The 17,534-nt window shown below is 55.2% G+C and overlaps 2 protein-coding genes across 2 annotated transcripts; both read right to left on the reverse strand.

Moving 5' to 3' along the window:
* Positions 1–6,008: 6,008 nt before the first annotated feature.
* On the reverse strand, positions 6,009–10,300 carry DOK3 (docking protein 3). The gene is made up of 5 exons (XM_070417192.1): positions 10,171–10,300; positions 8,952–9,257; positions 7,225–7,324; positions 6,960–7,132; positions 6,009–6,865 (listed from the first exon to the last, which is right to left on the reverse strand). The coding sequence occupies exons 1-5, from the start codon at positions 10,234–10,236 to the stop codon at positions 6,185–6,187; spliced, it is 1,326 nt and encodes a 441-aa protein (XP_070273293.1). The 5' UTR covers positions 10,237–10,300; the 3' UTR covers positions 6,009–6,184.
* A 1,775-nt stretch (positions 10,301–12,075) lies between these two features.
* On the reverse strand, positions 12,076–17,152 carry DDX41 (DEAD-box helicase 41). Its single transcript, XM_070415120.1, has 17 exons — positions 17,080–17,152; positions 16,880–16,990; positions 16,468–16,627; positions 16,313–16,387; positions 16,169–16,229; positions 15,907–16,043; positions 15,426–15,498; positions 15,179–15,332; positions 14,965–15,101; positions 14,012–14,174; positions 13,766–13,897; positions 13,432–13,503; positions 13,217–13,313; positions 12,931–13,080; positions 12,782–12,853; positions 12,570–12,680; positions 12,076–12,418 (listed from the first exon to the last, which is right to left on the reverse strand). The coding sequence occupies exons 1-17, from the start codon at positions 17,104–17,106 to the stop codon at positions 12,282–12,284; spliced, it is 1,869 nt and encodes a 622-aa protein (XP_070271221.1). The 5' UTR covers positions 17,107–17,152; the 3' UTR covers positions 12,076–12,281.
* Positions 17,153–17,534: the final 382 nt, after the last annotated feature.

Here is a 17,534-nt window from a genome sequence, read left to right on the forward strand (position 1 = left end):
GGCCGCAGTGAGGACAGGCATTGTTTGGGGTAAGGCTCAGAGCTCGGCGGCTCCAGAATTTCTAAATCGGAGGGACTTGGTGGGGGGCACATATCGTGGCGGAGTTAGTAGAGGGCGGAACCGGGGAACTTGAAGCTAGGCAGAAAATAATGGCAGGAGCGGACGGAGACAGAGGGGACCCTGAACAGGCGTCCACCCCTTAGCTGCTTTTAGGACATGGCTGTTCTCCCTCCTCCACCATCCTCACATTCCCCTCTTCTGCCTCATGCCCCTCACTGCACAAACTGCTCTAAGAGTCTCGTGTTTAAAATCCTCACTTGAGCCCTAGCCGGTTTGGCTCAGTGGATAGAGCGTCGGCCTGTGGACTGAAGGGTCCCGGGTTCGATTCCGGTCAAGGGCATGTACCTTGGTTGTGGGCACATCCCCAGCGGGGAGTGTGCAGGAGGCAGCTGATCGATGCTTCTCTCTCATCAATGTTTCTAACTCTCTATCCCTCTCCCTTCCTCTCTGTAAAAAACCAACAAAATATATTTTAAAAAAATAAAATAAAATCCTCGCTTGACCCCACCTCCCTCTCCAGCTATGGCTCTTTTATTCTCTCCTTGAAAGTGAAATTCCTTGAAGGAATTATCTGTGGTCCTGTCTCTACTTGTTTTCCTTCCGTTCTCTCTTGAACCCACTCCAGGCAGGCTCTTGTCCCTCCAGCCCTCTTCTCAAGGTCTCCAATGACCTAGGCCCACCGTGGTTGGCAAACTGCGGCTCGCGAGCCACATGCGGCTCTTTGGCCCCTTGAGTGTGGCTCTTCCTAAACCTTAGGAGTACCCTAATTAAGTTAATAACAATGTACCTGCCTATATAGTTTAAGTTTAAAAAATTTGGCTCTCAAAAGACATTTCAGTCGTTGTCTGTTGATATTTGGCTCTGTTGACTAATGAGTTTGCTGACCACTGACCTAGGGTTATCAAACCCACGGCTTTCTCAGCCTGCCTCTGCCTCTGCCTGGGAGCACTGCGGGCACACTGCCACTTGCCCCACTGCTATTCCTCTCCACCTCCTTTGGAGGCTCCGCATCTGCCTCCCAACCTGGCCATCAGTCTTCCCCTCTACACTAACTCTCTCAAACCCCATCCCGTCCTGTGGCTTTCAATAACGCCGACATGCCAAGGACTCCCAAGTTGTATGTCCAGCCCTGACCTCCCCCCATGAACTCCGGACTCTACTACCCAACTCCCCTCTAATCTCTACTTGGATGCCTCCTACATATCTCAAATCATGTCCCAATTTAAACTAGTGATGTTCTCACCTCCCTACTCCTTCCCCGTCTCAGTAAATGGCACCACCACTCATCTGCCCGACCCAATAAAAACTATTGGTATTCTTCCTTTCCCTTCTCTGCACTGCTCCAGACTCTGCACATTCCACCTGCAGAATGTGTTCCACATCCAGTCGCTACGGCCACTAGTGTTGTTGCCACATGCCTCGTGTCTGGAAACCTTAGTAGTCTCCTCACAGTCTCCCTGCTTCTACCCTTGCTCACTCCAGAATTCTCTCCTCCCAGCAGCCAAAGTGATATTTTTAAAGCAGAAATCATACCACATCACACTCTGCTTTTAGCATCCCTAAAACATTGCACCTAAAATAAAACTGAAATCCTTAAAAGGCACATGACACTAATAAACTGGTTCCACCTCCCACTACTTTTTTCCTTGCTCACTTCACTCCAGCCACGGTGGCCTCCTCATTGTTCCTCCATCATGTCAAGCATCTTCCTGCCTGAGGGCCTTCTGCTTGGAACACGTTCCCCCAGGTATCTACTAAACAACAGGCTCTCTTTCTTTGTTTAGGTCTCTCTGCTCAATTGTTGCCTTGCAGAGCCTTCCCTGATCACAGTCTAAAACAGCACCCCCTGACACCTCACCTGCATCACACACTAGTCCCTTATCCTGCTTTATTCCCCCCATGGCACTTACTACCATCCGACATTATATTCAGTGTTTTTTTCATTGCCCTTTGTTCCCATTCGAATGTCATTCCAGTGAGAGCAGGGGCTCGTCTGTCTTGTCCACCGTTTCCCCAGTGCCTGTACACAGTGTGAACGAAGGAAAGATGGGGAGAGTGAAACAGCAAATACGCAGAGGAAGAGAGGGCAGCCTGGGGGTCCAGCAGTCCTCCAGCAGAGAGGACACTGGCATCCAGTTCCTTGGACCTCTTGTGCAAGCTCAGGCCTAGGTAAAGCCATCAGAGCTCCTGGCAGAGGCAGCTCCTGGGTAGGAACAGGCCCTGGGCTAGGACACAGTGCCCCCTGGTGACCAGGACACTTGTGACTCCAAGGCAAGGCCCTGAAGTCCTGAAGGTTTCCAAAGACTTTCTGTTCCAATCTGGTTGGAACCTCAGAGCAATTGCCATGAAACAAAGAGGCTTAGATTTAAAAAATAAAAAAATTATATTTTTATTAATTTCAGAAGAGAGATAGAGAGAGAGACATCAATGATGAGAGAGAATCATTGATTGGCTCCCTCCTGCACGCCTTCACTGGGGATCGAGCCTGCAACACAGGCATGTGCCTTGACCAGGAATCGAACCAGGACCTGGTTCATAGGTCGACGCTCACTGAGCTACACCAGCCAAGCGAGGCTAGGATTTTTTTTTTTAATTGATTTCAGAGAAAGAGAAAGAAACACCACTGGGTTGCAACCTGGGTTGTGCCCTGACTGGGAATCAAACCCATGACCCTTCGGTGCATGGGACGACACTCCAACCAACTGAGCCAGGGCAAGAGGCTTAGATTTTTAATAAAGAAAAGCATGCCAGACTGGGTACTCAGAAACCTGGGTTCTAGTTCTGGCCATGTCCCTGACTCTCTGGGTAACCTCCAGTGTGAACTGAGATTTGCTCAGCTAGCAAGGGGTGGCTTGCACTGTGGGGTGAAGGGGTCCCTACTGCAGCCACCCTTTCAAGGAGCCTCCTCTCCGCTGCTCTATTACTGGCAACCTGATTGTTCATGAAAAGATGTCATCAGGAGTGTCCGTAAGTGGGGCCAAAATCTGCCCCCAAATCATGACTTCAACATTTTTCCAGGCTTTGACCTCTGTGGCCACGGACACCCTGGGAGAGCACTGCACAGAACACACACGTCATCCCTCAACCTCCCTTCACACATGACATTTCGAGATGCATTTATTAAATATATTTTTATTGGTTTCAGAGAGGAAGGGAGAGGGACAGATAGAAACATCAATGATGAGAGAGAATCATTGATTGGCTGCCTACTACACGCCCCCCACCCCCACACTGGGGATCTAGGCTACTCATGTGCCCAGACTGGAATCAGACTGGTTCATAGGTCGACGCTCAACCACTGAGCTATGTGGGCCTGGCTCGAGATGCATTTTAGATGCCCAGAGTCTAGCATCTGGTTGCACTCTTTTTTTGTTTTTTTGTTAATCCTCACCTGAGGATATTTTTTCCATTGCCTTTTAGAGAAAGTAGAAGGGTGGGAGAGAGCGAGAGAGAGAAACATCGATGTAAGAGAGACACATCAATTGGTTGCCTCCCGCATTCGCCCTGACCAGGGCCAGGATCAAACCTGCACACAGATATGTGCCCTTGACCAGAAATTGAACCCGCGACCCCTCAGTCAGGGCCAGTTTCACTCTTAAATCCTGAGTTTGTGGGAGAGGTCTGCGGTGAGGATGCGTAGTCAGTCTGTGAGATGTAGAGACAGAATTGGCTCACTTAGGGCCATGGTTCCTAATCCTGGACCCACACTGCAATCACCTGGGGAATTGATGAAACCGCCCTGCTGGACTGAAGCCCCAGCCCGTGGGTGTGGGCCCAGGCATGGGCATCTTTTAAGGGCTCCCAGGTGATTCTGTGTGCACCCACGGTTGAGCTACACTGTGTCTGCGGTCAGAGCTCCAAGCAGAACTCAGGCAGAGGAGGAGGGGAACCAAGTGAAGGAGAGCTGTCAAGTACTGCTGAGAAGTTGGGAGAGTCCAGGTCACAAAGGGAGCCCAGGTTGCTTTTGTTTGGGGGAACAAGGAGGTTGGTGAGCAGATAAAAGCGATGTTATGGAGTAGTGGGCACCACTGGGAGATGAGTAGGTGGAAGGTGAGAAAATGGAGATGAGAGGACTCAACAACTCTTTTGAGGACTTTCTCTGTGAAGAGGAACAGAGAAGTGGGGAGATGCTGAAGGAGAATTCAAGTTCAAGGGAAAGTTTCTTTTATAGTTGTGAAGTTATAGAGCATGTTGGTGTGGCTGGAAATGATCATGATGACAACGATGGAATTAATGGGTGGAAGAGAGAGGGGACAGCTCCGTTTGCTGAGCTGGGAGGTGAAAGGAGCTGGGGTCGGAGCACAGATGTCTTGGGAACAGGGTACTTCTGTCATAGGCCATGAAGGAGATGGTGCAGATGCTGGTGCACTTGTAGGTGAGGTGGTGGGAGGTGGGGGGTATTCACCTATTTTTTTTAATATTCTAAATAGACATTTTATTTTGTTAATTATTTTTTATTTTTCAATTGCAGTTGACATTCAGTATTATACTAGTTTCAGGTGTGTGAATGGACAGGGATGAAGGGGAGATGTGAAGGTCTTGAGGAGGAGAAAAGCAGCTTCTCTGGGATGCAGGATCTCTGAGCAGCACGGAGAGCCTGCCTATGTGAGGTTTGAGACCACTCTGGTAAAAACAATGCAATCAGCCTGGTTGCATGAATTTCTCTGGCCGTGGGCAGCTGCCAGGCACAGAAGAAAGTTGGGCCACCCAAGGTGAGAGGAGTGGGAGGGGGTGACTCCATTGGTGGAGCACAGAATCTAAGTGGGACAAGGATAGAGTAGTGGACAGCAGCCATGCCTATAGTCAGAGGTCACTGCAGCTCCAGCCAGTGGGGAGGAGCCGCACATGCCATGCTAGAGGAAGTGGGCCGGAAGGAGAGAAGGAGGTGGCCAGAGGCAGATGCTTGGAAGTAAGATTGTGTCACTGTGACGTGACAATGGAGAGTTACTGTCATGAAGACAAAGCTTTCGATGTGCCAAGGGTGTTGGCAGCTGAGGCAGAGTTGTGGTCAGGAGGCCAGGTCCTCAGGGGCAGGATGCTTGTGTACATGAGGCCCCAGGGTTGGTGACAGGAAGTAGCATGAGGGGAAGACAATAAGGAAGGCACTGAAGTCTTTAGGAGACGTGTTTAAATCCCTCTGATCGGAGGCTCTTTGAACACAGCAATGTTCCCAGTGCCTGGCCCAGAGTAGGCGCGTGGTAAAACACACAGCAAAGGATTAATGAGTGTATGCCTAATGTGTAATTTGATCTTTAGCCTTGACAGTTGAGGAAACTGAGGCCAGGGTTCTAGAGTGTCTGAGCACTTTTGCTTCTCAGCAGGAGCAGGGTTTCGGGGTGTGCACACATGATGAAGTCCCTGCCACCCACCCCACCTGCCACCCCCATCACCTTCTCCCCAGCTCCGACTTCCCAGTCTCCGGTTGGGCTCCCTCAGATTTGGCCTCCACACTGCTCCTTCCATAGTCCGATTGTTCCTCCACTGAGAATGAGACCAAGATTATTGCAGACCAAGATCAGGCTTCTCAGACTCAGCCACTTACTCCCTCTTTGCCCCTTAAGCATCTGTATACACACTTTTCCCTTCCTCTCTGTGCCCACTGTGCCCGCCCTTGGCCTGGAAGTCCTGGAGCTCCCTGCCCGCCCGGTGCAGCCCTCCCTGCCCTTCACACGCCTCACTTCTCCTCTGCCCGACTGTCCGCCCCTACTGCACATGGAGCCATAATTACCTGCACCCTGCCCACCTGCTGTCTTGGACTTGCAACCACTGGTAGCAGAGGTCAGGTCCAGGTCATCCATGTCCCTGGAACCCAGCAGAGGGCACTGGTGTCTGCTGCAAAGCATGTGAGGGAGGGTCTGTGTGCCTGTGTGGATCCCAAGCACCAGTATCAGGAGCTGAAGTGAGGCGGTGCGGGGTATGGACCACAAGGCAGGACCAAGAGGGGAGCTAGAGGCTTTATTCTCAGCAGACCTGTACACTATACACTGGAGGGCTGGCAGGGCTCTTGAGGGGCCTCCTCAGGCCACCTGCCTTGGCCCTAAAGGCCAGAGCGGATGCAGAGTTGTGTCCCCAGATATCCATTGTTTGCCCACCCTCTTGTCCCAAGCCAGGTCACACCAGGTGTTCAGGGCCTATCGCAGGGAGCTGGGCCCTTCTTCCGCTCTCGGCTCAGCAGCGTCACCAACTTGGCCTTGAAGCCTGAATGGGCACCAGAGCGGCCAGAGACCCCGGCCTCGTCGCCATTGTCATCAAGGTCCAGCTCCAGCAGCCGTCGGTACTGGGCCTCCAGGCTGCTTTCATGGGCTGGGCCAGGCCAGCCCAGGTCCTTGCTGTTGTGGTAGATGGGGCTGGCTGGGGGGCTGAAGCCACCAGGGCCCTCCTGCTCAGGGTCCCCCAGGTCGGGTGGCACAGGGCCAGCTTCTAGGGCACACAGATTCTCGTAGAGGTGCTCAGCGCCGGCCAGGGGCCCGCTGGTCCGCTTGCACACGGCAGCGTACAGCCCAGACTCCAGGGGCAGCGGGGGCAGGCTCTGTGGTCCAGGATCGGCCAGGAGCACCCTACGAGAGTCTGAAGGCTCAGACCCTGGGGGCAACTCCCGCAGCTCTCCAGGAGGCTCAAGTGAGGGCAGGGAGGTGGCCCGAGGCAGGGGGCAGGGCCGAGGCCCCACCAGCTCAGGCAGCCGCTCCTTCTGGCGGGCGATGGCCGCAGTCACGACCCCGCACAAGTCTCGAGCTCGGGGGCTGCTGAAGGCGAAGAGGCCCTCGCCCGAGTCACAACGGCGGCCAGCTTCGAAGGAGAACACGTCCTGGTCATGGGTGACATGGGCGGGTCAGCTGCCAAGGGGTTCCCCCATCTCCCACTGTCCCCTAGTCCCCTCCACTGCAGGCCCAGTGCCTCACCTTGTCGGAACCAAACTTGCGCAGGAAGTGGTAGGGCCAGGTGTAGAGGGCCTGCGGGCTGCCTGGCTCGCTCAGCTGGATGGCATCTTGGCCCAGCAGTAGGATATAGGGCCCCTTCAACTGGCAGCGGGTAGCTGCCTCTGTCCTCTGCACCACCACCGGAAATGTGCCCACTGCAAGCGGAGGGTGCAGACGCTACGGTCCCCCAGAGGCCCCAGCCCTGGGTGTGGTGGCACTGAGGCTGCCCTGCCCCTCCCTGACTCACCTTCCTGCCAGGAAGAGTAGATGGAGTTCTCTTCCATGGGGACCAGGCCCCGCTTGGGAGCCTCCGCCTCCCCTGATCCGGAGGAAAATTCCCCTGTGGCCTGGGGAAGGAAAGGGTCAAGGTCAGAGATTAGAGTCCCACACCCCCACCACCCCCGGCCCCCAACCTCTTCCTGCATCCTTTTCATGTGGAGAGATGTCACCTGACACACTGCATTACCCTGGGCACCCCTCTGAGCCGATTTCGCTCCTGTAATCTTACTCTTCCCCCTGGGATACTGAGAGCTGTACATCAGCGACACACAACAGGATGGCCCCTCACCCTTGCGTTAGGCTAGGGACCAGGCCAGCCCATGTGTGTCCCCCACAGCTTAGAGTGGTGAAGGGGCTTTGGGGGTGCAAACAAGTGAACTGGCCATTCACTCCTCCCCAGTCCTCTGGCTCCATCTCACCCCTCGCTACCCCTAGTTCCTGCATGTAATTCACACTGATCTCAGCACCTCAACCATGACCACCTGGCCCATGGTAGCATGGCCAGGGCCAAATGCGGTGGGTTCCTCGCTGGTCACCTTGCTCCTATTCATTTCTTTTTCTTTTTTTATTGTTTTTAAATAAAAAAAACTTAAATACACAATATAAAAGTTACCATTTTAATCGTTTTAAAGTGTATAATGCAGTGTTTTTAGTAAAGTCATCAGGTTTGCAATCAAGGTTGTGCAATCATCATCTTTATCTAGTTCCAGAACTTCTCATCACTCCACATTAAAACCCTGCCCAGCCTCTGGCAAACACTAAGCTGCTTTTGGTTCTATGGATTTGCCTAATCATACAGTAGGTGGCCTTTTGTGCCCGGCTTTTTTCACTTAGTTTAATGTCTTCGAGGTTCATCCACTGTGAAGCACGGCTCACTACTGCATTCCTTTTTGTGGCTGAGTAATGTTTCATTGTACGGACAGACACATTTGGTTTATCCATCATCAGCTGACAGACATTTGGATTGTTTGGGCTTTTGGGAATAGTGCTGCTCTGAACATCCTTGCGTATGTTTTGTTTGAACATGTTTCAATTCTCAAGAGACTTGCTGGGTCATATGGTAACTCTCATGTTTCACTTATTAAGGAACCCACCAGACTCATTTCCTTTTGGCCCATTACAGACCCTGTGAAGCTTTAAAACTCAGTCCCTAGCTCAACCCCACCAAAGGCTTCTCCTCTCAGTCTTAATAAAACCCCAAACTCCACATGTGGCCCAAGGTGGTTTCAGCTGGCTTCCACCGGACTCTCACCTCGCCTCCCCCTGGGCCCTCCCACTCCTTGCCCTCCAGCCAAACCAAACTTTTCTCTGCCTCAAGGCCTCTACCGCACTGCGCTCCCTCCGTCCAGGACACTCTTTGGACCTCAGTGCCTGGGACACTCTCCTCAGATGTTTGCCTGGTGGGTTGTCCTTCAGGACTCAGACCTACTGTCCCCTCGTGAGAGGCCTCCTTAGACCATCCTGCCTAAGGCCCCCTGGTTTACTCCTGGTCCCACCCCTGCCTTTCATTTTCTCCATCGCATGTATGGCCATCAGATTTTTCTGTGGTTTCTGGGCTGTTTCCCAGGCTCATAGGTACTTGGCAGGTGCTTGCTGAGTGACAGGATGTGAGTGAATATGGGATGAATAAGAGGGAGGTGAGCTGGTCCCCCTGGGGCCAGACCTGGGTGCCCGGCCCGCTTGCCCTGTGCTCACCGGGAAGGCCAGCTGGCAGATGGGGCCCATCCACTCCTGGCGGTGCTGTGCGGCCAGCAGGTGGCTTCTCTCGGTGGTGGTGAGCAGGAAGGCACCAGTGTCCCGGGGGCAGCTCTCACCATCAGCTGGCAGCACCGACACGCAGTCGGCCAGGCGGATGACCCGCCGCTCTCCCCGTCGGCTAGGACCTGCAGACCTGTCACCTGCTGGCCCCGTGCCACCATCCCGGACTTCCCAGCTCTCCAGACGTGCCACGCCTGATGGGCCACCTGCATAGAGCAGACCCCACACCTTCCGCCAGGACTTCTGTGGGAGATGAGGATGGGGGTGAAGACCACTGCAGCTCACTCAGCAAACACTCCTGGTCACCCAGGCTGGCCTTTGCCTCCCCCAGCTCCTCAGGGCCTCAGAGGAGGAGGCCTTGCCACAGCCAGCCCAGCAGGGGGAGGAGTCTGTGCTTGGGGTCAGTCAGCCCTGGGTTAAATCCACCCCACACTTTCCTAACTGGTACCTCCTTAAGACTAGTGACCTAGTCTCTCAAAAGGTCATGACAATGTGAGGCTGGGGCTTCTACTGGATCATGTCTGTAAAGTCTCCAGTGGCTGAAACAGACCACTTGATACTGCTGTTCTGTTGGTGCCCAGCCCCCCCCCCCCCCCGCCCCCCCTCCCCCAAGGTCACTTGGGCCACAGGACAAGGACTGTGGCGGGAGGGAGGCATTCTCATGATGGCAAGGAAGGAAACATGCAAATAGTGTCAAGCAAAGGAAACAGACCGTTTATCTGCCTGGGCAGCAGCTGCAGCTGAGCTGTGGGGGTGCAGAGCCTGCTGCCTGAGGAGAAGTGAACCCCCTACTATGTCCCATGACAGGCTGGGAGGAGCCGAGCCCTCTTCTGCAGGGTGGGGTTCCACCTCTGGGGTCTCCTTCAGCTCATCCCCTGGCCCTCCGAAGGGTGGAAGGCTGTTGGATTAGCAAGCCTCCCGGCTCTGCCCTGCCCCAAGGTTTGTGTTCTTAGACCCTCCTGACTCTTGGCTTCCCCATCTATAAATGAGGCAGGGTCTCCCCAAGGCCCACTCAGGCTCAGCTCTTCTGCTCAGGCAGAGGATGGGCCTCTCTCCCATCCCCACATCTGGGTTAGCTCCCCCACCCTGATTCCCATCACCATTCTCCCAGGTCCAGGTGTGGAGGCCCAATTATCCTGGGCAGCCAGGTCCCCACCTTGCCAAACTTGACGTGCTGCTGGTACAGGATGCCATCCTTGACGGGGGTCTCCAGAGGCTCCATGGCCGCGGAGGGCCGGAGGGCCACCACTCCGAAGGCCTGAGGAGACTGGTGACAGGCCGAGGGGAACTCCTCACACTTCCCCTTCTGGCCACTTCCCCTCCCTCTGTCCAGAGAGGCAGCTGCATGACTGGGGGAGGGGAATCCCTTCTTCAGTAAAGGAGCTAGAATAGGGGGTGGGGGCATCACATATTTCCACCTTAGGGTTGCAGCGGGCCAAGATGCTCAGGCATGCCTGGCAGAGGCCTCAGACAGCCTGAGGGCAAAGACCCATGCCTGCACTTGGGTCACTGGGTGTGAGTGAGCGTCAGGCCCACAGGCTGGCCCCCCAGTCATGGGCTCTGACACCTTCCCTGATCCCTCAGGGAGCAGTTGTGCAACCTGGGACCTGCATTCCCACAGCCAGACTGGCGAACTTCCTTTCCTACTTGCAACCCCGGTTGGTTGGCTTATCCTTCTATCAAAATATTTTTAATATTCGTTTGCTCTATCTTCACAGCCCCTAATGCCAGCCTGAATATCTCCCTTTGAATCACCACCCGACCTGGGCGCACTCATCTCTCCCCTTTCTAAACCTTTTCTGGCTTCCCCCTGCCCTCAGGTCTAGCCTGGGCTCCTCAGCCCAGCACTGCAAGGTGTTGAGTCCTGACCCCAGCCCACCCCCTCCAGAGCACCCCTCACCGTGTTTCTCTGGGTGCCAGCTGCTTACTCTGAGAGGACTTCCCTCACCCCTCCATGCTGTCTGAGCGCACAAAGGCCCCAGCAGTGTGCCCAAGTCCTCATGTGTGGCTCTGGCCACCTGAATGTAGGTGGCATGTCCCCAGTGGGCCCCCAGGGAGCTCATATGTTCTTTTTAAGTTTTGCTTCCTGCTGGGGGCCTTTTTTTTTTTCTTTTTCCTTTGCCTTGCCTTGCTGGAGGCCAGATACTTGGCTCTGAATGTGGGCCTGAATTCTGAAAACAGCCTCATGTCATTCATTCAAAGCCACCTCTGGAAAGGAACATGTAAACAGGCTGAGGAATATAATTTGGGGGTCACATATGGAGTGTTGCTTCTCAGGCAGGACATTTTTTCCAAGTGCTCCTGCACCCGGCTTTGTGCCAAACATGGACCACACAGCCCGGAGCCCAGCCTTACAAACACAAACCTTTGCATTCTCACCGCCATTTCAACAATGAGGAAATCAAGGCTCTAACATTAAGTAACTTGCAAAGGCCACACACCAAGTGACAAACATGGCTTGAGCAACTGCTGTCCTGCTGGGATAAGCATGTGGCCTTGCACACGAAGTGTCTGACCGTGCCGGTCCTCTGCCTACCCCTTGCCAGATGTTGAAATCCTGGTCCATTTGTCAAGATACTCGTGACTGCTGCCCATGTTCATTACATCTGATCCCTTTCCTCGTCACCAGTGAGCTGCCCAGCAGAGAGCTTGGCACAGAGCATATCAAAAACTGCTTGTAGCCTGAGTGGCAGTCCTGTGGCACCGGCTGCTTCTCAGCAAACAGAGCGGAGGGTTCCATACCAGGAACAGGGGGCCTGAGGCAGGAAGTTGCCTCTCAAGGGGCCCTAGGAGCTTTGCACAACCGACAAGGAGGAGGCTGGGCAGGGCTGGAGGTTATGACAGCCAACCAGACACACAAAAACCCAGTCAAGGATTTTGCCTTGTCTGCCAGTGTGGTGCCTCCGAGTCATAAATAAAGCTAGATGCCTCCTGCCACAACCAAGCCGTCTGGGTGTGGGGAGAGACCCAGGGTCTGCCGCAGAGGGCTCCAGAGGTCAGGGGGTGAGGTGGCCAGGAAGTAATGGGCAGACAAGGTGAAGCACAGAAGCAGGGCTGGGGCTGAGACTAGAGAGGCTTGTGCTTTAATGGCAACTGGGATAAAGGGGAACAATCATAGTAATTCCAGAGGCACAGAGGGCAGGCAGCCAGGCCCAGCCTAGCCCAAGCCAGCTGGGCCGAAGATGCTGGCTTCTTGTCCAGGGTCTGGCGTGTGGGAGGCAACTGGAACCCAGAGACTGAGGCCTCTTGGAGAGGGATGACAGACGGCTAGAAGTCCATGGAGCTGTGAGCCAGGTAGTCCTTGCGGCCGATGTTGCTGACCTGTTTGGTCTGCATGGCCTCGAGTTTGGGGCAGTCAGTGATCCGATGGCCCAGGCCCCCGCAGAAGGCACAGCCTCGTTCATCTGGGGGCATAGGGAAATGGAGATCAGCATGGTGACAGGGCCAGGTTCTGTGCCCCAGACCTTGTCCCCCCACCCAACCCCCCCATCCACTCATGTGCAGTGTAGACTTGTTTCCTGGTGTTCCTGTCATGCCCCCCCGCTTCGCAGTCACCTCCGATGACCAGCATGGACTCGTCCCCACAGTGCAGCACTTGCAGCACAGGTGGCACCTTCTGCTTGGCCTCCAGTAGCAGGGCTTTGAGGTCCATCAGCACTGACTCATCTGTGGGGGCAGTGGGGAATCATTAGATCCAACCCTGGGCCCCGTAACCAGGACCTGTAGGACTCGGGAGACAGCTGTGGCGGCCCTGGCAGTACACTCACCGCAGGCCTTGTTGATGAAGGTGGTGGCGATGCCTGTGTTTCCTGAGCGCCCAGTGCGGCCTATTCTGTGCACTGCAGAGAGGAAACGATCTTTGGCCCACTGCCCAGGTCTGGGGCCTAGCCCGCACCCCAATCCCACAAGCTCCCACCGTAGTTCTCAATCTCCTCAGGCATGTCGTAATTGATGACGTGCTGGATGGCAGGGAAGTCCAGGCCCTTGGAGGCTACGTCTGTGGCCACTAGAACATCCTTCTTGCCCTCCCGGAATGCCTCGATGGCCTTGGTCCGTTCCTCCTGGTCTGGGGAGGGTCAGGCAGGAGCTGTCACGGTGACAGCAGGAGCCTGGGGAGTAGTGGTAAACCAGCCAGGCAGGAAAAGGGTTGGTGAGGGCTGCTATAGCAGCCAGGTTCAGGCATACACATATGCCATCCTGACCTTTGCCCCCATGGATGGCCACGGCCTCGACCCCCTTAAGCAGCAGGTACTCATGGATGGCATCCACATCTGCTTTCTTCTCTGCAAAGATGAGCACCTGTCCAGAAAGGCCACCTCGTCACAGGGAGTGCCTCCACCCAACGACCCCAACCTTCCCCAGCATGCTGCCCCTATTGCCCTCTCCCCTCATCTTGGGGGTCCTGGGCTGCACTCACGGGCGGGGGTGTCTTCTGCAGGCACTCGAGCAGATACACCATCTTGGCCTCCTCCTTCACATATTCCACTTCCTGCCACCACAGGAGCTAGGTCAGGTGATCCTGAGGACAGGCTCACCAGCCACAGTGCTGCTGCAGAGGCTGGGCCCCCCAATCCCATCTAGGTGATTAGAAACCTCGTGCACCAAGGGCTGGACACCCTAAGAATGTTTCCTGCTAAGGGTTGAGGCTTTGAATGGGACCCCTAGTGCCCCCTAGGTGGACCACCCACCCTGCTCCAATCAGCTTCAAGGGAGTCTCGCTAGACCCAGCCCTCAGTGGTGAGACTGCCCACCTGTATGACATCTAGGCTGGCGGCCCCAGCGCGCCCCACATTGATCGTGACAGGCTTCACCAGGGCACTCTTGGCAAAGTTCTGTATTTTCTTTGGCATGGTGGCACTGAAGAGGAGGGTCTGTCGCTGGCCCTGAGAAAGAGCTGGGGCTGAGGGCACATGGGGGCTGGGGAAGCTAAGCAGCTGGGACAGTGGGTGGGCAGCCCTGAGGGTGCAGGAGTACCCTGGTCAGGCAGGGACGGGTACCTTGAAGTAGGAGAAGATGGTGCGGATGTCACCCTCAAAACCCATGTCAATCATGCGGTCAGCCTCGTCTAGGGCCAGATAGCGACAGATGTCTAGGCTGACCATCTTCTTTTGCAGTAGATCCATGAGGCGCCCAGGGGTGGCCACCATCATGTGCACACCACTGGGGACCAAGAGAGACCTGAGGTCGGGCCACCTGCTCAGCCCTTCTTAAAGGCTGGCACTGTGACTCCCCCCACTCTGGCCTCCTTCCTGTCTCTCCTCACCTGCCCCCTCCTCATCACTCCCACCACTTTGCCCTGGGTTCAGCATACGTTTCTACTGGAGCAAGCTGCAGTCTTCCCGACCAATGCTGTCTATATTCCAGAGCTCTTCCCACCCATGTTTTGACCTCTGCCATTCCTTCTCCTGGGTCATTCCTCCTGGGGGGCTGTTCTGAATCTCCAAATAGCCTCAACCTGCACCCCCCCAGCTCCCTCCATAGGTCTGGAAGGGCTCACTTTACTGGCATACTGAATTCAACTGTTTTGTATCTTCCCTGAGATTGGGATGCCTATCAAGCAGGCACTGGGTGTGACCTGTCTGTGACCCCAGACAACTGGTGATATCTACTGGGGACTGACTGCACTGTGTGGAAGAGCAAGGGTCCAGCCCTGCCCCAGTGCCTTAGCCTCCTTGCTGGACTACATACTGAATGACCCTAACCTTTCTGAACACCCCAGGCCCACCACCTTTGTCTTTTGCCTGGAATGCCCCAATCCTCTGACTTTCCAGATGCCTCTGTTCCAGTTACTATGTTCCCACAGTCCCTCACCACATCCCCCTGTCCCACCCCAGCTGACCTCTTGCATGAGACTGGAGCTCTTTTAATTAGGCCTCTGCAAGGATCTGCAGAATAACTAAAGTTCTAGACGCTTTGGGGAGGCCCTAGGGTGAGGGGTGCTTATGCTCACTGTCGGATGGTCTCCATCTGTTCTTTGACAGACATGCCCCCGATGCAAAGTGCGCAGCGCAGGAGTGGCGAGCTGTCCTCCTGCAGCAAGCGGCAATAATACTCCAGGATGCCGTGGGTCTGCCGGGCCAGCTCTCGCTGCAGATACAGGGGCAGGGGCTGGTACCAGAAGACAGTCTCACTGGTGCCCTGCCCTCCAGGCCAGCCTATTTTACCGAGGGACAGATAATGAGTCCATAGGGCCCTTCACGCTTGGAGAAAGGTAATCTCTTTTCTTGTTCCAGGCAGAACATGATGACAGGCAAAGTGAACACCAGCGTCTTGCCTGAACCCGTGAAGGCGATGCCTATCATGTCACGGCCGGACAGACTGTTGGCAGAGGACAGGTCTGCGGGTCAAGTTCAGCAGAATACAGGAACTGCCCATCACTGCCCTCCTCAGGGCCCCCAGGTCCACACTCACATGGTGGGGATACCCTGGATCTGAATAGGCGTTGGGTGGTGGATGCCTTTCTTCTTCAGGCCTCTCAGGATGGCTATGGAAAACAACCCTGACATCACTCTTTCGTCTCACAGGTGCTTTATCAGGCCCCAAAGCCGTAAAACTGCCACCATTCCCCTCAAGTTACAAATGACGAAACATAGAAACAGGGAGAGGGAAAGAAAAGACTGACAGAGAGACCTGTTCAAAGCTCCTAGGCTAAATGGAGACAGAATTCACCCCCAGACCTGTCTAAGGCCAGCCTCACTTGTCCAATTAAGCTTCCTAGTGCCACAGAATAGTGAATATCTTCAGCTGGCACAACTGAAAAAGGAGCCTAAAGAAACCCCTCCTCAAATCCCCCCATCCCCGCTGGCTATGCTGCTGAGCTCAGTGGGAACTAGGACACAACCTTACAGACATTTAACTACCAAGTGTGATGCCACTCCCACTCCCCAGGTACCTGCAGGAAATTTCATTTCCTTGAAGCTCTTGATGGGTGGTGGGATACCATCTCCTTCCACCAGGATGTGGTATTTTTTCCGTACACGCTCATGCCGCTCTTCAGACATACTCAGGATATAACGGGGAGGTGTCCAACTGTGAGTGGTGGTAGGGGTCAAGAGAGGCCCTGGACATGGCTGCCTTTGGCATGTGCCTGCCAGTCTCAGCCACAAACTATTCCAGGTAAGGGTAACTGCTCTTCCAGAGACTACAAAGTATACCTGGTTTTGATTGGATCATCATATGTGATTCCCTTGGCCATCTCCTTCACTGACATCAAGGCTGAGGAGAGAGATGTGGCTCAGGACTGGCTTCTCCTTCCCAGAGGCCAGGCCACTTCCTCCCTGCCCAGGCTACAACCATACCTCGGCCCTCAGCCACACTCTCCAGGATCTTCTCCTCTTCCTTCAGCTGCTTTTCCTTGGCAGACTCCTTGCGGGCTGAGGAGAAAAGCAGACAAATGTCAGAGAGACTCCAAAGCAGTGCACCACGCTGAGCCTCCCGCCACTGCTGAGCCCACCTTCAGCCTTCTCTTTGAGGTGCTGGTGCTGGTCCAGGAGGCTGACATTGGACTGAGGGCCCAGAGGGATGTCGTCCTCATCTCCCCGGTGGTCACTGCCACTGTCCTGCTGCTCCTCCTCCGCAGCTCCCTTGCGTCTTCGCTGTAGCAGCTTCTGGAGCTGAGGGTCCAGCAGCGCCCCTCAGAGCCAAGCCCGACACAGAGCTGGGCATCGCGCCCAGGAGCTGCGGCAGGATCCTGGCTTTGGGAGAAGATCGTGCCCCGAGGTGCAGAGCTGCTCTACCCCTCAGATTAGATCGCCAGTCCCTCGGGTTGTGCCTGAGGCCACGCTCCCGTGTAGATCCCCTCACTCCACAGACCACTGAGAAACACCCACCCCTACTCTCATTCCTCCTTAGACCCCGGCCCTCACCAGCAGCTGTCGGCGCTGTCGCAATGGCACGTAGGGCACATAGTCCTCGTCGTCCTCATCCTCCGCCTCGGAACGGCTTCCTGCGGCAGTCGCCTCGTCGGTACGAGCCCGCTGCAGAGACCCAGCAATCAAGCCCGGAACCCCTTCCTCCCCATCTTCACGGCGGCTCGCCACCCAGGGGACCCCAGCCTCTCTCCCACCTTCCGTTCTGGTTCCGAATCCTCCATCCTTTTCTGCACGCATGCGTCCCACAGCAGAAAACCCCGCCTTACCTCTGAGATCCAACCAGATGTGAAGAAGCGGACGTCGGCGCCTAGCAACGACCTCTGAGTGACGGATCGCGCCGAGGGACAAACTTTCTCCTCAGCCGCCGTCTTGTGGGGCGGCGTCTACGTTCTCCCTGTGGCAATGCAGTTGGCAGGGCTGAGGGCAAAAGCATCGGGCAAAGCATTGTGGGATACTGGAGGATTTGAAGCATGAGCTAAAGCCTCACACTGAATCCGGTAGCAGGGGTGGTGCCCTGAGTGAAGACCGTCGCTCAGAGCATGACGTCATGGCGCACGCACGCCGGCGGTCACTGCGCCTTCTATTGGTTGGGGAGCCCAGGGGCCGGGCCTCCATCCCCCGCAGGGCCGAGCGGGCAGGATGCGGCTTG

Source organism: Myotis yumanensis, unplaced genomic scaffold (genome assembly GCF_028538775.1).
Source record: "Myotis yumanensis isolate MYYU_CA2020_CCGP unplaced genomic scaffold, mMyoYum1.0.hap1 SCAF_5, whole genome shotgun sequence".
Lineage (NCBI taxonomy): Eukaryota > Metazoa > Chordata > Mammalia > Chiroptera > Vespertilionidae > Myotis > Myotis yumanensis.

Excerpts from the sequence above, each read along its gene's own strand:
- DDX41 (XM_070415120.1), bottom strand. The coding sequence starts at position 17,106 with ATGGAGGATTCGGAACCAGAACGGAAG. Across the intron at positions 16,230-16,312 it reads GAGTGTGGCTGAGGGCCGAG|CCTTGATGTCAGTGAAGGAG; the intron begins GTATGGTTGTAG and ends CTCTCTCCTCAG. Across the intron at positions 15,333-15,425 it reads ATCCAGGGTATCCCCACCAT|TCTGTCCGGCCGTGACATGA; the intron begins GTGAGTGTGGAC and ends CTCTGCCAACAG.
- DOK3 (XM_070417192.1), bottom strand. The coding sequence starts at position 10,236 with ATGGAGCCTCTGGAGACCCCCGTCAAGGATGGCATCCTGTACCAGCAG. Across the intron at positions 7,133-7,224 it reads CTACTCTTCCTGGCAGGAAG|TGGGCACATTTCCGGTGGTG; the intron begins GTGAGTCAGGGA and ends CTCCGCTTGCAG. Across the intron at positions 6,866-6,959 it reads GCAAGTTTGGTTCCGACAAG|GACGTGTTCTCCTTCGAAGC; the intron begins GTGAGGCACTGG and ends ACCCATGACCAG.